General features: G+C 41.4%; 1 protein-coding gene across 1 annotated transcript in view; it reads right to left on the bottom strand.

Annotated features, from left to right (window-relative positions):
* The window catches only part of Bach2 (BTB domain and CNC homolog 2), a 356,175-nt gene that overhangs the window by 24,448 nt on the left and 308,777 nt on the right, over nt 1-22,950 (bottom strand). The window contains exon 6 of the mRNA XM_042679581.1: nt 383-1,975. Coding sequence (XP_042535515.1) covers nt 383-1,975 — 1,593 coding nt within the window. The remainder of the gene's footprint in view (nt 1-382; nt 1,976-22,950) is intronic.

Raw genomic sequence — 22,950 nt, 5'->3', positions numbered from 1 at the left:
TGCTTCATGTGGAGGGGGTGAACAGCAAGGATGAGGTGGTCAATCCTCCAACCTTTCAGAGCAGATGGAGGAATGAGAGGATGGAAAGAGGACAGGGGAAGATTTGAAGTACCCGAGTGAACTGTCAGGCATTCAAGTGACTTTTTCAATGTTCAGCAAACACTGAAATCTAGATCAACTGTTAAGACAAAAGTGGTTAATTTAGAGTCGCCCTGCAACATCTGTCTTAATGGATGGGGGAAGCAATCCTTTTACTGTCACCGTTAATTTTGGCAAACAAGAAGAATCTGGAAGTAATGATGGGGAGCAGGGAAAAAAGAAAAATCCAGACAAAGGACCAGAGACAGTAGGTCACATGCTTGAACTTGTGTGGGTTCCCTACCTCCTGGCCCCTGTCCTGCACGGGACACGACTCACTGTCTGCTTCCGAGAACGATCCAGATTCGTCACTGGAGTTGGTTCCATAAGACTGCTCACATTTAATCTGGGGTCGGACTTGGTTGTACATTCCATCTCCTATCAGGCTTGGGTCCTGATGTTCTGTGGCAAGGAATCTGGCTCCCTGGGAACAGGGTGAGGAGGAGAACTCACAGAGAGGGAGGCTACAGGGCGAGCCCCCGCTCCCATCCTCTGCGTAGGAATAGGAGGAGCAGGAGCTGGAAGTCCTGGTCCTGGTCTCCAGGGGAGGTGAGCGAGGGCAGACTTTGATTGGCACGGGGCAGCTGGTGTTAGGCCGCATTCTGCCTGGCAAGTGGTCAGCCATCAGTCCGCTGTGAGAGTAGGCCTGTGAGCTGGGGAGGGATTGACCAGCTCCCACCCATAGACCTTTTGGCACCGGCTCAGAGAGGTCTTTGTCCAAATTGCTTGCCCCAGAATAGGAATGCACAGAGGTGCTCCCTTGGTCACAAGTGCTTGAGGAAAAGATCACACTCTTCCGATCTAGCTCTCCCTCTTGTTTGCAGAGCGCCTCCATCCCAGGTCCCCTGAGGGGAGACCCCATCGTGAAGTTGGACACATCCTTCTGGCCCACGGGGGGCTGTCCATAATTCCCTGTGAAAGGGGTGTAGTCAGATTTAAGGTCACCCTGAGTGATCCCCTTGTCAAAAGGGCATGCTGAACTCCTGGCAAAGTGCTGCTGAGATGTGCTGGGCAGGCCAGACAACTCTACACCTTTTGTTATACTGAACAGAGACCTTAAGCAGGAAGGTGAGGACACGCTCCTGCCCCTATCCAGGCAGGTGGCTCCAGTGGGGGTGGTCGGGGTCGGGGCAGGGCTGGGCTGCTTGCGATCCATCTCCACATCCCCAGCTCTGTCCTTGATGTCAGGCTCATCTCCAGATAGGCAGAGAGTGATGCTCTCTTCCTCGTTCTCTTCACTGGGTGGCTCACTTTTAATCTGCCCCACGGCAAGCCCTGGCTTGAGGCTGTTGCCAGGGCTATCTTCACTGAATGTGCTTGCAAAACCTGAGGTACTGTGTGATGCTGCATTATAGACATTCTTGGTACATGCAAGCTGGTATTTCTTGTATCTGGGGTACTGTGTCAACGCATCCTTTTCCGAGTTTTCCTTGGTGTCTGTGGGCACGTCCGATTCAGGGAGCAAAGTTTCTTCCTTCTCTGCTACTGGGATGGCAGTGGCCTCAAAGCTGATGGGGTGTGAGAGCATCTGGTCCCTGGGGCAAGCCACCTTGGCTGTCTCTGAATCCATGGTCTCTTCCTCTTCTTCCTCCTCTTCTCCTGCAGAGTTCTCGTGGTCCTCATGGGGGCGCTGGCACGCAGTGTCCTTTCGACACACAAAGAGGCCATCGTCACTATTCAGGAGCTGGGTCTGCAGGAAGCTGAAGCAGGAATCCTCCAGGTTGTGCATGCGCAGGAACTCCGCACAGCGGATGACCTCGCGGATGTTTTCTCTGCTGAGTAACAGCTTGGCAGTGTAGGCAAACTGTAACAGCGGCCCAAAGCCCCTGGCTGTGACCTGTAAAACAAACAGGGAAATTGCCAACATTACCATCAGCACTGCTATTGTCCTGAATCCCTCAACTGAAGCAAGATAACCAGACAGTGCTAATGTCCCAGAATAAAGACTGCAAGGGAGCAGTTAATCTCGTACTGGGTCAGCAATGATTCTGCTTCCAATAATTAGTGCCTGTCTCGGGCATGCATGGCACTTCTGTACTTCATCACGAGAATTGAAAATCACCAGGGTCAAGTGGCTAAACACGATGACAACGGGTTCAGTGTGTACACTAATGAAATATCCTGGCAAAAATACACAGAACAATAGGACTCCTATTAACTTCCCTCCCTGACGGTCCTGCTGGGGGTTGACTCCACAGGAGGGAGTAACTGTGAGACTTGAGTTCACTCAAGGCCAAGAAAGCACGATCGTTTTTCTTGCCAGCCACAAAACTTGGTGGTGTGGCCCTGCTAGACAAACTCAGTCTGTGGGATTTCCAAAACCAGTTTTGAAAGGAAATTTTTTTTTTTTTTTTGCCAGTTTTAGTGTTAAGAGAAACATTGAAAACAATTTCTATTTTGCTCATCCATTATGCTTTCTACTTAAGACTTCAATCATCCTGTCATACCTGACCTGATAATGATAAAAGATGAGAACAATTAAAGGCAATGTTCTCAACAAGAAATTAACTCCTGGCCCATAAAGAATGGGGTTACAGAGCTAAGCCTACTGGCTGTCATTTCAGTGGTTGAAGCTGCTGAGTGGCACAGGACTTGGGTGTTCCTTCCCTCGTTGTTAGCAGCAGCTTTGCCATGTGGTTGTCTTCTTTCTTAGGAAGTCTTCAGCGTCTGAGAGTACTGTCATTTGATGCTCATCTATTATATTCTATATAGATTGTGGCACTTATGCACATGTACCCACATGCAATGACAGCATGTTATCTGAGGTTACTTGTTTCTTTTTTAGATGGAAGTGGACTGAACTTCTTGGTATTCAGAGTTGGCTTCCTCCTTACTCTGTATGTAACACTGCACTTTCTCTAGTTTTTTTTTTTTTTTTTGGGTCCGGTCATGGGGTCTGAACTCTGGGCCTGGGCGCTGTCCCTCAGCTCTTCAGCTCAAGGCTAGCGCTCTACCACTTGAGCCACAGCACCACTTCCGGCTTTTTTCTTTTTGCTTATGTGGTGCTGAGGAATTGAACCCAGGGCCTCATGCATGCAAGGCAAGCGCTCTACCACTGAGCCACCTCCCAGCCCTCTAGGTTCTTTATGGTGATATCGAGAATCAAATTTAGAGCTTTGGCCTGACACTCTACCACTTGAGTCCTCTTGCTTTTCGTGAAGTATCATGCTAACTTTTCCTGGACTAGCCTGAGACTGTGTGTGATCCTTCTACTTTTCCCTTCTGAATAGCCTGGGTGACAGCAAAGCACCATTAAGCACGGAACATTCTAGGTTCTTGTAAGTGCTGCTAATCCTATGAGAAGGGGAGGCTGGGTCTACAAATCATGCATACAAATCCAATGGAAGCGGAAAGAAAGACCTTGCTGCAAGCTACAGTAGCAGTCATCAAAAATTATTGCAGGGGGAATGACTGCAGAGGAAGATGAAGTAGTAGGTCATACATCTGACTTCTGCAATGTATTAAACTTACCTCAGTACTCAGAACCAAGCCTTTTCTTTTTTTAAAAAAATTTTTATTGTGAAAATACCGTACAGAGGGGTTACAATTACATGGGCAAGGTAATGAGTACATTTCTTATCAAGACTTGTTGCCTCCCCCTTAAACCAAGCATTTTCAAGGACCTGTATTCATTGTTCAAGATCCAAATTGGTCATTACTCTTTCTGGCAGCCCTCTTACTTTGTTAGAATACGTGGCACTGTCCTCTCAGTTCCTGTGGCCAGAGTGAGGATATAGCCTAGACTCTCTATGGAGAACTGATCTCATGCCACTGCACTGTTTCCAGTTAGGGAAATTGTTTTAGACATGTAACTGAGTTTTAATTGTTAATATTTTTGAAGTAAATAAGATTCTACATTAAAATATTTCCTGTCAGGGATCTGGTTAAGAAAACAAACAAAAGTCCTATCTGCTGGACTTTCATCATACTTCCACAAGGCAATTAATACTGTTTCTCTTTAATTATAGTTAATTGTTAAGACAGCAGGCAGCTTCAGATCTTCAGGGCTGTATTTCCCTTTGTAGCCCTGTGTCTAATTTTAACCCTGTGTCTCTAATGTAGTATATGGTAGAAGCTTGTATGTTACCGAATATGTTATATTTAATGTCCCCCTAATATACAACTACCATGTATAAAGGGTGACAATACAGTCGGATGTGTCATTGTTATCTCAAATTACTTTCAGAGTTAGGTATCATGTAAAACAACCAACCAAACTAACCAACTAATCAAAGACAAGCCAAGGGTCCTTATTTGTTCTACCCTAGCACAATTATTAAAAAGAGGCTTAAGCTGGACCCAGTAACTCAAGCCTATAATCCTAGCTCCTTGGGAGGCAAAGGTTAGGGGATCACAGTTCAAGGCCAGCCTGGGCCTTGAAGTTCTCAAGACACTGTCTCAGAAATGAATTGTCTCAGTGTATGCATCTGTTATCTCAGCTATAAGGGACACACAATGGCTGGGAACTGTGACAATGCACACTTGGCTGAGTGCTGTGACAATGCACACTATGGCTGGGTGCAGTGACCATGCACCTGCCATCACCAGTGACACTGGGAAACACAAGTACATAGTGAAACACTATCTTAAAAATAACCAACCCAAAAGAGGCTAGAGGTGGTAGAGCACTTATCCATCTACCTTGCAAAACTGAGGTCCTGAGTTCAATCCTCAGTAACACACATACACACACACACTAAAAAGCAGCATCTGATATATACTTTTTTTTTTTTTTTTGGTCGGCTGTGGGGCTTGAACTCTGGGCCTGGGCGCTGTCCCTCAGCTCTTCAGCTCAAGGCGAGTGCTCTACCACTTGAGCTACAGCGCCACTTCCGGTTTTCTGGTGGTTTATTGGAGATAGGAGTCTCACGGTCTCTCCTGCCCGGGCTGGCTTTGAACCGCGATCCTCAGATCTCAGCCTCCTGAGTAGCTAGGATTACAGGCGTGAGCCACCAGCGCCCGGCTTGATATATACTTTTGTATCCTATTAACTATCATATACATTTAGCAAATGCAGTACCGACTACACTGTTTTATGTATGCTTCTACCAGGAATCTTAACAAAGATGTAATTAATAAGGCAATGCAAGGTGTATAAATTCATAACTGAAGAATACTACAACATGGTTCCATCAAGAGAGAAACTGTAGAATCAAGACAGAATTGATTTCCTGTAAGCCTCCTCTACCATGCTAGTAGGCATTTTGCCAGTTGCTGAGTGAGTGGTTCATGTACATCTTAAGCTTTGGCAAATGTGATCTCTATATGGGAAATTGATCTCAATGCTATTTATACTTTGCACGCACCCATCCTGATGACCATTTATTGTTTATTTTGATGTTATTGCTCTTAGTCTTACCACTATCCCCTACTGTGAATGGCCTTTTTATAAGAAAATTAATAAAGAAGCCAGGGACACCCATCAAGATAATCAGATCTCTATGATAAGAATAAATAAGCATTAAGATAAGTAAGATAGGGGCTGGGAAGGTGGCTCAGTGGTAGAGTGCTTGCCTTGCATGCATGAGGCCCTGGGTTAGATTCCTCAGCACCACATAAGCAGAAAAAAAAAGCCAGAAGTGGCACTGTGGCTCAAGTGGTAGAGTGCTAGTGGTGAGCTGAAGAGCTGAGGGACAGCGCCCAGGCCCAGAGTTCAGGCCCCACGATCGGACCCTCCCCCCAAAAATAAAAAAAATTAAAAAAAAGATAAGTAAGATAAGAAGCAGTGCTGGCAGTCACGCCTTGCTACAGAGTTACAGACAGCTGCAGAAAGCTTCTTCATACAGAAAAGAGTTGCAGCTTCAAAGTGTGGGTTGAATTGAAGATGTCAATGAACAGAATCTTGATATTGCAAATCTGTGACTTTTCAGACAGAATCTCCTGACCCTTTGGGCTTAGGAGATGTGCTGACCTTGAAATAATCATCATCTGGTCATGGACAGTAGAAATTCTAGCTAAAGTATTTAGTCAAAGTAAATAAGTAAGAGACAGGAAAGTTGGAATCCATTCTTGTCTACAGATGACACAATCTTATATATAGATAAAACCCTGAATACTCTGCCAAAAATTATTAGAATAAACAAATTCATCACAGTTATCAGATATAAAATCAACATACAAAAATTAGTAGTATTTTTATATACTAATGGTGAATTAGCTGGAAAAGAAATCAAACCAAGAAAACAGTCTTATTGAAAAGCTGGAATACAGGAATACTTAGGAATACATTTAACCAAGTTGTAATATATCTACAATGTAAAGTCTAAAACACTGATGAAAGAGACTGGGGATAAGTAAATTGTAAGGATGCCGGGGTTACAGGAATTGTTAAAATGTCTATACGATCCAAAGCAATCCACAGATTCAATGAACATGTATCAAAATATCAATTATATATTTGTAGAATTAGAAAAAACCCAAAATTTGTATGGAAAAGCCAGGCATAGAGGTATCCTTGTAGTTCCAGCTACCTGAGAGGCTGAGGAAGGAACATTGCTTGATTCCAGAAATCTAAAGTCAGCCTGAGAAACACAGCAAGGTCTGTCTGTCTGTCTATCTATCTATCTATCTATCTAATCACAAAAGATTATGAATTGCCAAAGCAAACTAGAGTGAAAAGAACAGTTAATAACTACCTAACTTCATATATTCCACAAAGCTATGGGTGTCAAAAAACAGCATGGTACTTGTATGTACCAGAAATAAATCTACATATTAACAGATAGCTAGTTTTTCACAAAGGTACTAATAATTCATGGTGGAGAAGCTTCTTCAAAAAAAAAAATGGCGTTGGCCAAACAGCTGCAAGTGGAGACCTGGCTAAAGTGGTAGAGTGAAGAAGTTGAGGGACAACAATCATGCCCAAGTTCAAGCTCCAGTATCAGCACGAAAAAAAAAATGGTGTCGGGAAAATAAACTATCCACAAACAGAATGAGAGTAGACTTTTATCTTTCACCAATACAAATATCAACTCAAAATGGATTCATGAACTGAAGGTGAGACTTAAAACTATTAAAGTACTGAAAAAAACTTATACTTTAGGACTGGGAAGGTGGCTCAGTGGTAGAGTGCTTGCCTTGCATGCATGAGGGCCTGGGTTCAATTCCTCAGCACCACAAAAACAGAAAAAAAAAAAAAAAGCCAGAAAAAAAAAAGCCAGAAGTGGCACTGTGGCTCAAGTGGTAGAGTGCTAGCCTTGAGCTGAAGAGCTGAGGGACAGCGCCCAGGCCCAGAGTTCAGGCCCCATGACTGACCAAAAAACCCAAAAAACCCTGAAAAACAAAACAAAAAAAACCCCTTCTACTTTGAAACTACTAAGGGGGGAAAGTTATTTGACATTAATCTAGGCTATGATTTTTGGATGTGACGGCAAATATGTTGCCTAATTCAAAAGTAGCAAAAGCAAAACCAGACAAATGAGATTAAAGTAAAAAAATTCCCAGAAAATGAAAGTCAAAAAAGTGAAGTGTGAACCTACAAAATGTAAGAAAATATTTTCAAACTATAATATCCAAATACATAAAAGACTTGAACAATTCAATGGCAAGAAAATAATTCAATGAAAAAATGAGTAAAAAATTAGAACAGATATTTCTCAAAAGAAGACATGCAAATGGCTACTGGGCTTATGAAAAAAATGCAACACCACTATAAAACCACAATAAGATATTGCCTTTCTCATGCCAGAATGGTTATTTTACAAAAGCAAAAGTTAGCCTAGTGCTGGTGGCTCATGCCTGTAATCCTAGCTACTCAGGAGGCTGAGATCTGAGGATTGTGGTACAAAGCCAGCCCAGGTAGGAAAGTCTGTGAAACAATTATCTCCAATAAACCACCAGAAAACCGGAAGTGGCGCTGTGGCTCAAGTGGTAGATCACTCGCTTTGAGCTGAAGAGCTGAGGGACAGCATCTAGGCCCAGAGTTCAAGCCCCATGACTGACAAAAGAAAAAGATACACAATGACAATGAAATAAGAGGAATAACTCTAATAGATCTATGGTACAGTCTGGTGGCTAGAGTTAATGATAATATAGTGGTTTTTTTTTTTTGGGTCCGGTCATGAGGCCTGAACTCTGGGCCTGGGCGCTGTCCCTCAGCTCTTCAGCTCAAGGCTATTGCTCTACCACTTGAGCCACAGCATCAGTTCTGGCTTTTTTCTTTTTGCTTATGTGGTGCTGAGGAATCGAACCCAAGGCCTCAGGCATGCAAGACAAGCGCTCTACCACTGAGCCACCTTCCCAGCCCAATATATTGTATTTTTGAAAGATTAAGTGCTCTCAACACAAGAATTATAACTATGTGAGGTAAAAGACCTAGTCAGCATGCATACACTTCAAACATTGCACTGTACATGGTAAATATGTATAATATGGCAATTTATAATAAATAAAGAACTTTAAAAAAATTGGTTTGCAATCTGTCATTCAAGTCCAAGGGCAAAGGAAACATTGTCCTCACCATGAAATTTCAAGTGTCCTAATTAGCTCTTCTCCACATTAGTTTAAACCTTGCCTTACCATATTTGATGTTCTAAAATGTTGTACAGTATCTACAGGCAAGGCTTAGTCTGGTGAATCATAGCTTACATTTATCAAACATCTTCTGGTCTAGCACTATACTGCCTGACACTTGCTATATATTCTGCTAGGCAGGCATGATAACTGCTACTCTATACGAATCCTGAAAGGCCTGGGGGTAAAGGAACTGACCTAAAGTCATGGAGTCTAGCAGGTGTAGAATGTTGGATGCCAGCCTCAAGCTAGTCAGTTCACTCTGCCTGCACTGGGGGCTGTGAGGGAGAGACAGGCACAAAAAGTCTGGAGCTTGACCTACTTGTTTAGCTTTGTAGTAAAGGCACAAACACGAACTGTTAACTCTTGAACGACCAGTGTAATATGTCAATCATGAAAGGGCCATCATGAGATCATGTGACTAGTTGGCAAATGAGCCATCCAGACAAGTTTAGGAGAGAAGGTGACTGTTGAAGATCTGCTGTTCCCTTGGCCACTCACTTGTGCTAGGGTACCTGGGGGGCAGTTAACTCCCTATCTAGTCTGCTGTGGGTTGACTGCCTTCAAACAATGGCCACTGGATTGTCACCGGGGACCTTTCTGTCCCCCTCCCCCCATTTTGGATGTACTTCAGGCAAAACAACTGTTCCAACACACAAAATAGAAAGCAAATGCCGGGCCCGCCTTCTGGACCAGATTTAAAATGGACAGCGACTGTCTAAATGTTGGCTTAGCCTCCATGTTCAGAAGCTTGCACTGTCTGTCCATTGTTAGGAACTCTGTGTCCACCATTCTACTCAGAAGACAATTAACCTGGAACCAAAGTAAAGCTATACATTCCTGAAACTGTGACCACAGCTGCATTGTTATTTACTTCTTGTTCTTAACAAGGAAGGCACTGGGACTTGGAAAAAAGAAGGTAGGAGTCAGAGAATCACATTTAAAACTAATGACCCATAAAAATAGCATTTAAAAAGGTAATTCTCATAAGGTGGAATGAAATGCCTGGAAATAGCAAAACAGTTCTATTCCACTGATGTCAATGGAGCTACCTCACACCGCTCTAAGCAAAGCCAACATATCTATGCTAAAATCCACCAGTCGGGCATGGCCTAAAGGTAATATAAACAAATGCAAAATATAGTATTAGGACAACTTGGGATAACAGTCTTAAATTTTTGAGTGAAATACTTTGGATGAATCCTTTTGAGGGTATTTAAAAAAATCATGATTAATTGTGTTGCTCCTGCAATCTACAACACACATTGTGCCCCACAGGAGATGGGATCACACCGAGGGGGCAGAACAGAGTGTGGTATGTGAGACTGAGTCCAAGGAAGGTCAGGAACTAACACCCCGCTTGATCTCTGGTGTGCACTGTTCTCTGAGGTGCTGACCTCGGCCAGTAAGTAGATGGCACACCGAGAGCAGGAACACTGATCTTTAGGTTTTGTTCCCGAAGAAATAAGGCTAGCTTCCCAAATTCATGTGCTATGACATGAATCAATATACAATAATGTGTTCCATATCTGACCCTCTGAATTTATGACCTTCAACCCTCTATTCCTTTGTGTTCTGACATCATCTCTAGGCAGTTGATGAAAGGAAGACTGATGGGCAAAGCACACAGCAGGGTGCTGTTTCCAGGACCAGAAGCTTACTCTCATGAGGTAGCCATCCTGTTGTTTGACAAAGCTTAGGATAGGAAATGTGTAACAGTTTCATTAATAGATTATGAGTGGGATCAGGGGATATGTGTGTGTGTATATATATATATATATATACATATATATATATATATATATATAATACAGGGTTTGAGATTTTTTTAAAAATTTAAGCCACATGAATACGTTGAATTGGAATGCCTTAGTACAACTACATAAGACAATAAAAATGAAGATTTAAAAAAGACATGGAGAAAATATAAACTTCATGATTATTGTGTTTTTGGCAGTCCATGACTACAGCATGGAGCTCCTTTGCAGAAGATTGAGTAAAACCAGAAGCTCTAAGGACTACTTTCTAGGAGGAGGATAGCAAGCCCTTCAGGGCTGCCTAATTTCAGTCTTGCAAGACAGGAATTTAATCTCTCATATACTGCATGGGTTTAGGAATTCAGAAGTAAGAAAGCCAGGTTCATGGGTTCCTTCAGATTTCAGGTTCCTCCTGTCCATCCTTATGGGATATATATGAATACCAAAGCGCTTGCTGAATAAAGAAATCAACACTGGTGACAGCTTACTTTTCTTCCCACCCTCACACTGCGCTGTACCCCGCTTTGCAGGTTAAAGACTGACTTAGTGATGATGCCTCCCTTCTAATCTTAATTTTCTATAATTAATACTCATGTTATCACATTTTCTTCCCCAACACAGCATGCTGTACAAACATACCACATTTAAGATGTATTTGTTAGATTAATTAACCTCATAATTTAGGATGTATGGTAGACTAATTAACCTTACCATTTCAATAAAGTTTCTGGTCATTTTAGTATTAATTTTAGACATTCTTAGAGTAACAATATAAAACTATATCAATAATCACTTTGATGTATATTTGCATTTTACATCCAATTTTCTTTTGCTTAAGAAAATGACTCCCTGTGCTAATGTGTATCACATAACATTTTTCCTCCCAGTAGAAGTGGGAATTAAATTCTGGGCTTTGTGTTTGTTAGGCAGGTGCTCTACCACGGAGTCATGCCTTCCGTACCCTTTTGTATTGATTTTCAAGGTAGGGTCTCCCTTTATGTCCAGGCTGGCTTGGACTGTGATCCTCCTACTTTTGCTTACCCTAATTGCTAGGGAAGACAAGTATGTGTCACTGTATCTTGCCATTGTGTTTCCTCTGTAGCTAGTATAACAGGCATGTACCATCGCACTCAGACATTGAGATGGGTTTCTCATAAAATTTATGCCTGAGCTGGCCTTAGTCTTTGAACCCTCATCTCTGCCTTTCAAGTAACTAAGATTAGAGGCTTGACCTAAGATATACATTTAAAAAATGTTTCCTTTTTTTTTCTCCTATGCAGGCCTGAATTTGGAACTGTGGTTCAAACTTGTGACTTCTCCTGAGACTCTAATCATTTAGCCACTGTTTTTCTTTTTCTTTTTTTCTGTCAGTCCTGGGGCTTGAACTCAGAGCCTGGGTACTGTCCCTAAGCGTTTCCACTCAAGGCTAGCACTCTACCACGTTGAGCCACAGCACTACTTCTGGTTTTCTGGTGGTTATTTGTAGATAAGAGTCTCATAGACTTTCCTGCCCAGCTGGCTTTGAATTGTGACACTCAGATCTCAGCCTCCCAAGTAGCTAGAATTTATAGGCATGAACCATCAGCACCCAGCTTCACTTACTATTTTTGTATACCCATTCATTCATTGATGGGAACTTACTGTGCACTACGTGAAATGTCAGGGGGAGTCATATTTCTTGTGAATGTGTGTGTGTGTGTGTGTGTGTGTGTGTGTGTGTGTTGGTACTAGGGCTTGATCTCTTTGTCTGAAAGAGATAACTTTGAACTCAAATCTCAACTCTTTCGGTAAAGCTAAGATTAGAGGCATGAGCTCCCAGTGCCCAGCTAGTTGGCCATACTACCTTTTTACCAAGGAGTTAACAGGTTGATTATTCAATGAGGATGTTTGCAATGTTTGCAGTATGTCATAGAGATATATCAGGGTATTAGGAGGATAAAGCTAAGGATAAAACTAAGGCCATCTGTGTAAGGCTGCTTGGAGGAAGTGACATTCTCTCTGAGTGCTGAGGTTTGAGTGAAAGTTTTCTAGAACAAGTAAAAGAATGACATGGCTCACTCTGTCATCCTTGAAGCTTTTCTTCAAATTCAATTGTTATTTTCCCCCAGTGCTGTGTCTTACATGTGCTAGGCTCATTTTACAACTGAACTACATTTCCATCTGTCTACCTTTTTGTTTTTGGTAGTACTGGGGATTGAACTCAGAGCTTCTTCTTTGGTTTGCTTGCTTGACTGGCAATCTTCTATGTAAGTCATACACCCAGACCTGCTTTTTGCTGATAATGTTGGAGATGGACTCATATATTCCTGCCGGGCTGGATTTGAATCACAATCATTCAGATTTCAGCTTCTAGGATAGTTGGGATTATAAGCATGAGCAATCAGTGCCTAACCATGTCCCACACTGGTTTTGATATGGGTTCTTGTTATGTTACCCAAGCTAGCATCAAATACAGGGTTCAAGTGACCCTCCTGTCTTGATTAGGTGATCTCCTGCATAGGTGAACTATAGATGTGAGTCACAATTTTTTAAATAAAAGAAACAATAAAACAATAAAATAAAACAAAAAAAAACTTCAAAATAAGTTCTGAAGCTGTTCAGATCATTACAAATCCGGCTCATTTCCATAATACTGTTCTAAAGTATACACAGTATATTCATTCTGACCAACATCTAACTTTATCCTCATTTAATTTGTTTGACATCATACATTCTAGTGACAGTTACTTGCTATTGTCACTCAGTCACAGACCCATGCTTCATATTCCCCTTGTAATTCTGACCTCAATTTCCTTGGCTTGTCAGCTGACTTACTGTTGGGATTCTTCTAATAAGATACACTGGTAGGAGATCTCAAGGAGCAAGAAATGAAGATGGCATGGTTACTTCTGTTTCTTGTTTTCATTTTCTTTCCTTCTCAATTTGCTGGTGGAGTATCTGAATTAGCTAGTTCCTCCAAAGTTGTGCTCATGATATTGCATCAGTCCCATATCCACGTTCGTTGGTTCCTATATCCCTTCCAGCCTTAGGGCTGGCAAGATGTTTCCTGAAGTCATTAATCATTGAGTTAATGGTGCTTTCTCCCTTTCTGCCCTTCAAGTTTTCTAACACATGTATAACTGATTCTCTGTTTTATATCTCCTGTTTGAAACACCTGACATAGTTTCTACTTCCCAGGCTTAATTATCCACATTACAGACAAGAAGGCTAAAGCCCAGGAAGGATTTACTCAAAGTCACAAGGCTTAAATCAAGTCTTCTGACTGCCAGGTTCAACTTTTATGCTCTGTTACTTCCTAAAGCAAAGAAAACATATTATGAGTTTTCTTCCATTCTCCAAAATATTCCAATTTTACATAGCTCTGTTCACCAGAGTCCAGCCAACTGGATGCTTGCTTGGTTCTATCACTATATGCATGATTCAGATTTCAGTGTCTAGATTTCTCCTGAAGAATGAAAATCACTGCTATGTTCCTCTCTTGCGCAGTGAAACTCTGTACATTCTAGAAAGTCCTTTCATCACACGCAGAACAATATATTAGCAGGTACAGGTTAAGATCAGTCCTTAGAATCTGGAAGATACCAAAGCCCAAATCCATTTCTGGTAGGGAGCCAGCTGGTACCAGAGCTTAGTTCAAGATTACAAAGCCAGTTTCTATAGGGAACATCATGTGGCCCTTCTCTGTATCAGCTGGCTCAGAAAGATCACAAGGTTTCATTATAGCTGGAACTGCTCTTTTGTATTTCTTTACTTGTTTACTGATAAGAACAATAAACATGCATTATTGTCTTTCTGAGAACTGGCAGCACCATCATTTCAGGTGTTTTTCACCGCTCACCTTACCTCCTGCATGTGTGGTATTCATCATTTGCTTCTTTAGGTGTTATGGTTATATTTCCCAGTTAGATAATACATTGCTATTTACTCTAAATAGCATACAATGGAAACAGAAAAATCTCCCTTCTGAAACTCTATATTATAGAATTCACAGAATAATTTCTATAAATCCAATTTCAACACAAGTATGTATCTTAAAATAGATATAAAATAGTAGTGACTTTTTTTTTACATTTTTCAGTGTAAAATGAAACTGAAAAGCATCCCACTCACTAATGATGTAGTAGTAAAATATGTATCAAGGTTTATGGTTTCAGTTGAAAAACCACTTCCAAAATAAAACTATTTTTAAAAATAAGAAAAAATCACCTAATTTCCATTTTAAATAACTTCTTCACTTTGCAGAGCCAATGATCTTCCTAGACTAGAACTTTGAGTCAAAGGTTTTCACCCTTTCATCCCTTAATCATTTCAAACCAACCCTCAACTACTTACTGTTCAACCAGAAAACCCCCCATTTTTTGGGGGGGGTCCGGTTTTGGGGCCTGAACTCTGGGCCTGGGCTGTCCCTCAGCTCTTCAGCTCAAGGCTAGCGCACTACCACTTGAGCCATAGCACCACTTCCAGCTTTTTTTTTCTGCTTATGTGGTGCTGAGGAATCGAACCCAGGGCCTCATGCATGCAAGGCAAGCGCTCCACTGCTGAGCCACCTTCCCAGCCCGTAACCCCCCCATTTTTTTCTTTTCGTGCTGGACCTTAGGCTTGTACTCAGGGCCTGCGTGCTGTCCCTGAGCTTCTGTGCTCAAGGCTAGCCCTCTACCACTTAAGCCACAGCTCTACTTCTGGCTTTTTGGTGGTTAACTAGAGCTAAGAGTCTCACAGATCTTCCTGCCTGGGCTGGCTGCAAACCCTGATTCTCAGATCTCAGCCTGAGTAGCTAGGTTTACATATATGAGCCACATTGGCACAAAACATTTTTGAAGAATTCTTCTCCTTAGAGACGATTTCTCATATTAGTCCCAAATTCCCATCTAGAAACTTACCCTCTTCAGTTCTCTTCATGCTATCCTCTAAGCTATTTTGAGTCTGACTAAATCCTCAGTACGATAACTGGACTGAGCAAATGCTTAGTCAACTATGTGAAGGGCAGACTATCACTTCCATCAGGCTAGTATTAAAGATGTTGCAATAAGTCAGGAGTAAAATTATATTTAGAAACCAGACATTTTCTCAAAAGGACCATGTACTTTGGTTGTCGCTCCCTTTTTCATGTTTCTCCGACGGGCTCTGCCAATAGAGAACAGTTCATGCTCATGCAATACAGAACCATCAGTGCTTAGCAAGGATTTAAACAGTGGCCATTCACACAACCTTCCATGTGGGAATCCAACAATGACGGCCCTGGAGCTATAGGACAAACAGACAACATTCAGCTCTGTAGCTATCAAGACTGCAGAAATCATTAAGACATGGTAGTCACAGCCTTGGACCAGGGCATGATGTCAGTTTTGCTGCTCAGCCCCACTAAGTTCTAATCTTTTCTCTACGTGATTTCTGTCTGTCAAGGGAGGGAAAGAAGAGGGAGCTGATGTCATCTATCAGCATGACCAGTTGCCATTGTTGCCCAACTTGCTGGCTTTTTGCCTTTTAGCCTTTGTGTAGCCTTTTCATGAAAGCCAGGGTTCTATAGACTTGCAAATGATACCAAACTGGGAACAAGCCTCTACTGGAAAGCGCCCTGAGTCCAGGACTTCAAGTTGGTGAGGCATGAAGGCAAGGTGTCATTTCTGGCAGCAGACGGGCTGCAGAGGCAGGGCAGGCAGAAATTTCCAACAATCACTGTGGTTAGTTGTGTCCAGTTTCAGTGGGGGCTGAAACACAACTTTTCATACTAATTTGGGGAATGGTGAGAAGGGGAAATAAGTCACAGGTGCATCCAGAATGTGCTATTCTGGGGCCAGGTATTTTGAATGTAGTTGGAACTATTATGCAAGACCTTTTTGCTCATAGCTCCCAATTGGGAAAACACCTTTTCTACTATAACTAAGAATGTCTAAACATCCTGAAAAGGAACTTTTGCTTTTTTTTTTTTTTTTTTTGACAAATACCAACTCCCAAGAACACCAGGTGCTCTCATTTTGGGTGAATCAAACTATTCCTGAGCATACCGTTAAGGATGCACGTTAACAGACACCTAGACTACCCAGGAGTGTTCCAGAATTTTGGTGGAATTTTAGTCATTGAAGTTGAAAGTCAGAAACTTAAGAAATCATAATGAACATAAGCCTTCCAGTGCCCTTGCAACATTGTAGTGGGAAATAGCTGGTTCATGGGAAGTAGGATCCAAGGGACTCATTTGAAAATTTTTAACAGCAGCCTTCCAGAATGGTGTAACTTTGAAAACCTCAACTTAGCTAGCAATTACCTGGACAGCATCACCATTCTTTCTTTTTTTAATTTTAATTTTATTGTCAAGGTGATGTCATTTCTTTCTTTAACAAGTATGGGAGGCCAGGGCTTAAGAATCCCTAGGTAGCATCACCATTGTGGTAAAAATGCACAGACTCAAACCAAAAGCAAAAAAATGAAAATTGCTTTTGCACCCCACATGCCTGCCATGAACTCTTCTCTGTTGATTTCATCTCCCATCTTTCCTACACCTGCAAAATCTTTCTGGAAAGTCAATCAAAGGGAAGCTGGAGAGTCAGCCTCTTAGTTAATGTTCCTGCATGGCTTATGTTTAGCAGTAATCCCTCCTTATAGGGAAAACTAGCTCTCCTTGATGGCTTACAATTTTTTCCCCAATTGCATTCCTTCAAACATTGGTTCGAGTTGTACCCACTGCCTGAGATATTCCTGCCTTTGCTTACCCAAATGTACATTGTATATAACCACACCTATGAAAACTGTGGTGGTTAGGGATGGGGTGTTTATCAACATGGAATGAAGGGGCTAAGGGAAATGCTTGCAAAGGGGATGGCAGTTAAATTGGACCTTCCTTCTCTGATCTGGACAATAGTTAGACACCAGCCTTGGCATTTGATCACAAGTACTATTTTGCAGTGTTACCTGAAGATTCCACTGTGATTGTCTTTATTACAAATTGTTCACGTCTAGGACCCTGGTATCATAGTTCCTCATATATCTTCTATGTGGATTCAAATAAATTTTGTCAAATACCTACCTGCCCTATGAAGATGAGTTCATTTTTTCTGTTAGAAGGAAAACAACATTGTATGCTAATAAAAGGTTATCTTTTCATGTTGATGATATAGTATTTCAAGAAAGATAAAATGATAGGAAATGGTTTGCTTATAAAGAAGTGTAGGCTGTGTGCACATGTGAAGTATCTTACATGAATAAAGTCACTAAATAATTATTGCAAAAATATTACTTGAGTATTTACTGCTGTGAATGCTGAGTAAACTTGAAAGAAGAAAAAAATTTTACCAAGAAGGAACTCACAGCATATGATAGTGCATGAAACAGAGAACAACTGAACGCTAATCTACGCTTTGCTGTGATTCCTGGTGCAGCAAAAAATGTGTGTGTTGTGTAACAACCTAAGCTGGAGCAAGTTGGAAGATGAGAGATAACAAACCCAACACAGTTCAGTCTTTGACTCCACATATTGTATTCCTGACCTGGTTAACATAAAAAGAAAACCATCTTCTGGCTTTCTAGGAAAAGATCTTCCATGGTATTCAGAATTAACACTCTTTTCTACCTGAAGAAACCAGTGTTATCCATCCACCTAAAAGAAAGGTCAAATGGGTAAACGACAAGTATAGAACAAGATGAGCTCTTAGGAAGAAACATGGAAAGCTCTAGAGCCAAACAAATGGATACCCAGGAAAGGACACACTTACTACCTCTGTCCACGCTGCAGGGCAAGAAGGAAAAGCCTGTGTGGAAATGCAAGCCAGGAGATAAAGTGGGTGAGCTAACTGATTCTTTCTTAACTTCCTAAGTCAGAGTCAGAGGACTTTAGGTCTGGGCAGGCCATTCTACCTTAGCTTGCAAAAATCCCAAACCAACCCTTTTCTACATTAGAATAGGAAAGACAACATCTTCAGCAGGGAGGATATTTGGAAGAAGGATGGGCAGGGCCCAAGTACAGAAGGATACTGAAGGCCACCGAGGCGATGTGAAATGTTGGCCTCCTTTGTGAGTGGGAAGGGCAAAGTTATCCTGCCAGTCCCTGGGGGGGATTGGCAGTACCCCACTTCCAGTGCTGTGTACCCGAAGAGACTCATGATGGCCGGACTGTGAAGACCACTCTACAATCTCATTCTTGCTGGGTGAGAGAGCAGTTGCACCTACCACATTCACAGACCAGGCGCCAGAAGACTTCATCTGGCACAGGAAGGAACAGAATGTCAAAGAGTTTTATTATTATACCTCACCAGATAATTAGGTAATTAACAACACTAAGTGATACAGCACATTCATGCATGCCTCTCTATATCTCCAGGGATGCGTATCAGTATAAAATGTAATATCAACTGCTTTTTATTGCTGTTTTTGGTTTTCTTTCTGAAGACCATCTAAAGGATGTCAGGCATGTTTTTTTGTTTGTTTGTTTGTTTGATTCAGCATGATCCTTTTTCACTTAGTCAAGCTGGACTGAAAACAACGAAAAAGAGAATTGCATCTGGCCTCCCATGGATCTTATAGTTTGCCTGCTGTGCTGGTTGGCTTCTTTGTTCAGATACTCAGACCCCCAACCTGAGTTGGGCTTGATTCTAGGAATATGGTCTTGCTGAAAGACAGAAAAGACCAGAAGAGGGAGCACAAGAACACAAGATATGGATATGTCTGGGTCACCAGAAAAGTCAGAGAAAAAGGCAAAGAGAGGCAAATTGCTTCCAAAAAATATGTGGAAATTGAATGTTGTACTTTTTCTTGGGTGTGTGTGTGTGTGTGTGTGTGTGTGTGTGTGTGTGTGTGTGTGTGTGTGTGTGTGTGTGTCCTTGAATGGTGTTCTTAGGGCCTGGGCGCTGTCCCTGAGCTTCTCTGCTCAAGGTTAGTGCTCTACCACTTGAGCTGCAGCTCCATTTCTGGCTTTTTGGGTAGTTAGAGAATCTCATGGACTTTTCTTTTGGGCTGGCTTCAAACCACAATCCTCAGATCTCAGCCTCCTGAGTAGCTAGGATTACAGGCCTGAGCCATGGGTGTTTGGTGAATGCTGTACTTCTTAGGAGAAATTTTGAAGCTGTTGTTTATCACATAGAATACAGTTCTAGCTGATTTAACTGAATGTAGACCTGAAGGATATCTTGCTATTAATGTGTCTTGGATGATAACTTTACTTCATGATCTGCTAGGTCTTTCAGCACTAACAACACTTTTGGTAGGTACTTTCTTCTAGTTGTCTTTCCTACCTTCATCACAGTATATACTGATACAGAAACAAATGTGCCAGAGGACAGGCACACAGACTCATGAAGAGGCTGGTGGATCTCAGTTACACCACAGGACTTAGATAGATTACATTTATGAGTTGAGGACAAGGCAATGGAACTAGCATTCTGTCCAAGGGTGGGATTTACAACATGCTCATTACCACATTTACTATACAAAGTAAGGATAGCTTTATTCCTTTGACAAATGTACACCTACAACCTTCCATGGTTCCACAGAGTTATAGCTTCTGGGTCAAGGGGGTTAAACAGAGAGGAAGGAAAGGGTACCTCATCAGTGAGTTTCTGGGCTAGGGACACAGCCAAGTTAACAGATACTTACAGGACAGAATTAAGAGCTGTAGTATGGGATATCCAGTTGTTGGTAAAAGGGCATCTAACTCTGAGGAAGTGACATGAGCTAATGCCTGACAGAGAATTATCCAGGTTTTGGGTGGAAACTGGGTTCTAAATTTCTCCTAGAGGAAGAGATACCTCTTAAGTCTCCAAGCCTACAACTGGCTGATTTGTGACCCTGGATTTCATTTTCCCACCTGTTAAACACACTGATGCTCCCATCTTGAATAGCTTTTATTGCTGTCAATGCTGAGTCAAGGGGTCCAGGACATAGGCCTTGCTTTCTGGGCTAACATCCAGATTACTCTGCTAAGCAAGTGAACTAACCTCTCTTGCCTCAATTTCCTTATTTGGTATGTGAAGGTAATAATAGTCACAATCCCATAGTGTTGATGAGTTAAACATTTAAAACCAGCACCAGGCTTCAATAAAGTTTATTTACAAATAATCTTTTTCATCCTCCTCCTCCTCCTCTTCCTCCTCCTCATCGTCATCATTGTCATCATAATCTTCACTATATTAGCCACATAAGATATACAAAGACAAAAAATTAACTGTTTTTCTTAGTGTTGTTTGGGAGATTTTTAAAACGAAGTTTTATGGATCTCAACATATCACAGGAGAAAAACTCTGTGCCCTTACTTCCCCTGCCTCATGCTGTGCTGGCAAGATCTTTAACATTTCTTTTCACCACTAATTAAATGGTACTGAGTCAAAGTTGATATGTAAAACCACTGTCATACAGTCACCTGCTGGCCTTGGCAATAAACCTTAACTAAAGCATCTGTGTCTTTTTATTTGAACAGAATATAATCAAACCCAGAGATACATGGGCTCCAGCTTGTTTACAAAAGTATGTAAAGAAAGCTAAGTGCTGAATTGCATGCCTATAAATACAAATGATGCAATTTTCTTGATTTAAAATTATTTTCATTCTGGGCACTGGTTATTCAAGTCTGTAATCCCTGCTAATCAGGAGGCTGAGATCTGAGGATCACAGTTCTAAGTCAGCCTGGGCAGGAAAGCCTGTGAGACTCCAATTAACCACCATAAAGCCAGAAGCAGAAATGTGGCTCAAGTGTTAGAATACCAGCCTTGAGCATAAAAGCTAAGGGACAGTACCCAGTCTCAAGTTTAAGCCCCGGTACTGATACATAAAAAATTGTTCTCAAAGGGTAGATACATACACATCAATATTCATGGAAACATTTCTTTTTTTCTGTTTTTTTTTTTCATTCTTAAGCTAAGGTGCTCAGGTTGACCTGAAACTCCTAGACTCAAGTGATCCTCTTCTCTCAGTCTCCTGAGTAGCTGGGACCATAGGAAAGTGCTGCCATGTCCATCCTATGGTAGTTTTAAAAGTAAGTGGTGTAAGGTCTATCAAAGAGGTGTCTTCCACTAGGTATCTGAAGTGTCCAAGTGGAGTGGATTTATGTTTTACTCTAAGAGTCATCATTAGAAAATGAAGTATTCTCATAGCTGTAGCAAGCCAAGATATATTTATACAGTGAATTTTCAATCAGACTCAAACCCTACTGGTTTGGGGCTTTATGTAAATATTTTCTAGAAGGGGTAGACCTTAGACCAAAAGCCAAGCAAAGCTTTAGATGTTGAAATTTTTTCCTTAATTTTGAAAATGTTGAAAAGGAAAAAAATGAAAAGAAATAAAGAATAAAATAAGGACAGGGAAAAAAAAGCACTGAAAAGGCAGAAATTCCTTACTGAAGGATTACAGAATAAAAATGAATACTATATTTCTATGTGCTAGCCACTATCCTGGTACTAAACTTCACTAGCTATGTATCCTGGTACTAAACTGCACTAGCTATGTTCTATCCTAGTGACCGAAATTCTTGTACCTTAGCATCACATTTTTAGACAGATTCTTAAACAACTTCAACTATTTTCTTTGGGTGTTTCCTTTCTCTTTCTTCTGTTTAAATACTTCTGGAATATGTAGTTTTCCCACAAAAAAAACAAGCAGCTCACAATTCAGCAAGTCCCTCACCCTCCTTTTATTCCTCTGATACCATAATCTTTGTGACTTTGTTAAAATGATTCCCATATCTTTTCGGCATATACATTAAGCTGGCCTCTTGCTTCTTCCTTCTCTGGTTGGCCTTTGTCTGGAAGTGCATGTCTTCTTTTAACCTTTGGTTTATAACTCACCAGCTAAATAACTGGCTGGAAGAGCCTCCTTCATAGTCTACATCATTTATTGGGAAGCTCAGTCCAAACTGAGATAATTCTCTCAAGACATCTTAGAAATGCAAAGGTTTCAGAGAAAAGAGCCTCACTTATCAAAATGTTCTCTTTTCGGATCTAGTGTCAAAAAGGAAATATCCACATACAGAGGTCCTAATCTAAAATTTGACAAGATATGTGAAGTGCTTTTCTTCATTGTATTTTTTTCATAATGGTCTACAGTTTCAGAAGAAAAACAAGGTCAATTCAACTGATCAGATACCGTTTCAGCGACAGACATATAAACGCTCACATTCTCCCCCATTTATAGCATCACAAATCTAATTTAGAACCACAAGGGCTAGGAAATTAAGAGTTAATACTTAAACCCCATCCTTAATTCGTGTTGTCATGCCTGAGGATCACTTCTATAGCAGGCAAGATCACCCACTGTTCTGAGGTCACTAGACAGAGAAGGGAAATTGGCTGTCACATCACTGTGTCACAATGAAGAAAATAGGGATGAGCTGAGAGAATGAGCTGGGATGCTCTTTGTATAAGAGTGGGAATCATGGTGGGAAAGAAAGAAGGGAAGATAAAAAGAGTAAGAAAGCAGGCACATTGGCAACAGTCGACCTTGTCACTTTACTACTGCTATGGAGGACATCTTCAAAGCAGGGCACTAATTGTTGCTCTCGTTACAATGGCCTAGGTTGTTCCCATTCTAAACACCAAACAAACTCGAAAGAGTATACAGACCACAG

The sequence above is a fragment of the Dipodomys spectabilis genome, unplaced genomic scaffold (genome assembly GCF_019054845.1).
Source record: "Dipodomys spectabilis isolate Male_0828 unplaced genomic scaffold, ASM1905484v1 ptg000053l, whole genome shotgun sequence".
Taxonomy (NCBI): domain Eukaryota; kingdom Metazoa; phylum Chordata; class Mammalia; order Rodentia; family Heteromyidae; genus Dipodomys; species Dipodomys spectabilis.
Note: the sequence above shows the minus strand (reverse complement) of the source record. Positions and strands in the feature narration are given on the sequence as shown.